The sequence below is a fragment of the Propithecus coquereli genome, unplaced genomic scaffold, assembly GCF_000956105.1.
Source record: "Propithecus coquereli isolate 6110/MARCELLA unplaced genomic scaffold, Pcoq_1.0 Scaffold113, whole genome shotgun sequence".
Taxonomy (NCBI): domain Eukaryota; kingdom Metazoa; phylum Chordata; class Mammalia; order Primates; family Indriidae; genus Propithecus; species Propithecus coquereli.
Window position 1 is genome coordinate 3624507 of NW_012135303.1, and position 646 is coordinate 3625152.

Genomic DNA, 646 nt, shown 5'->3' on the forward strand with positions numbered 1-646 from the left:
AATAATAACAGTAAAATGTCATACCCTCAGATTTTTTTATTTTTATATAAACCAGAGATGTTGCTGGTTTATAAAATTTGGACATATGACAACCACTGCATTATAAACCATGCTTTATCATTTTTATAGAAAGTATTCTACAGTCCATGATTTCAGGCAAGTAGAGAATTTCTCATGTCTTTTATTGAGAATGTAATAATTTACAAATATTAATGGTAATTTGTTATGATAAAGGATAAGTGTACAACTGATTTTAAGTCATTTTATTAATTTTAAATATTTCCTAGTCAGTGATGATTAATTGGTAGCTTGTTTTATTACTATATTTTCTAGTTACCGGATAAGGACAATAAGAAAGGCCTGACCATACCAACTTTGAGCCTATTAGAACAAGATAATTCAGCTACTGTTTCTCCTAAAAGTGATGAATCAACGCCTTCACCCACAGATATTCCATTGACCATTATTCCTAGAGTGGAAATCACAGAAGAGGACAATATACCACCTTTATATCCATGCCCATCAGAAGTTCTGCCAGCGAGAAAAATGAAAAATTTATTATATCCACGAGGCGTAAAATTGAAAGCTAGATATCCAAGCATTTCAAAAACAGAATCATCTCCATCAGAGGTAAAGTTGAGAAGTA

At 31.3% G+C, this 646-nt stretch overlaps 1 protein-coding gene across 1 annotated transcript in view; it reads left to right on the forward strand.

Annotated features, from left to right (window-relative positions):
• The window catches only part of ALS2CR11 (amyotrophic lateral sclerosis 2 (juvenile) chromosome region, candidate 11), a 230230-nt gene that overhangs the window by 114800 nt on the left and 114784 nt on the right, over positions 1 to 646 (forward strand). The window contains 1 exon segment of the mRNA XM_012655124.1: positions 334 to 635. Coding sequence (XP_012510578.1) covers positions 334 to 635 — 302 coding nt within the window.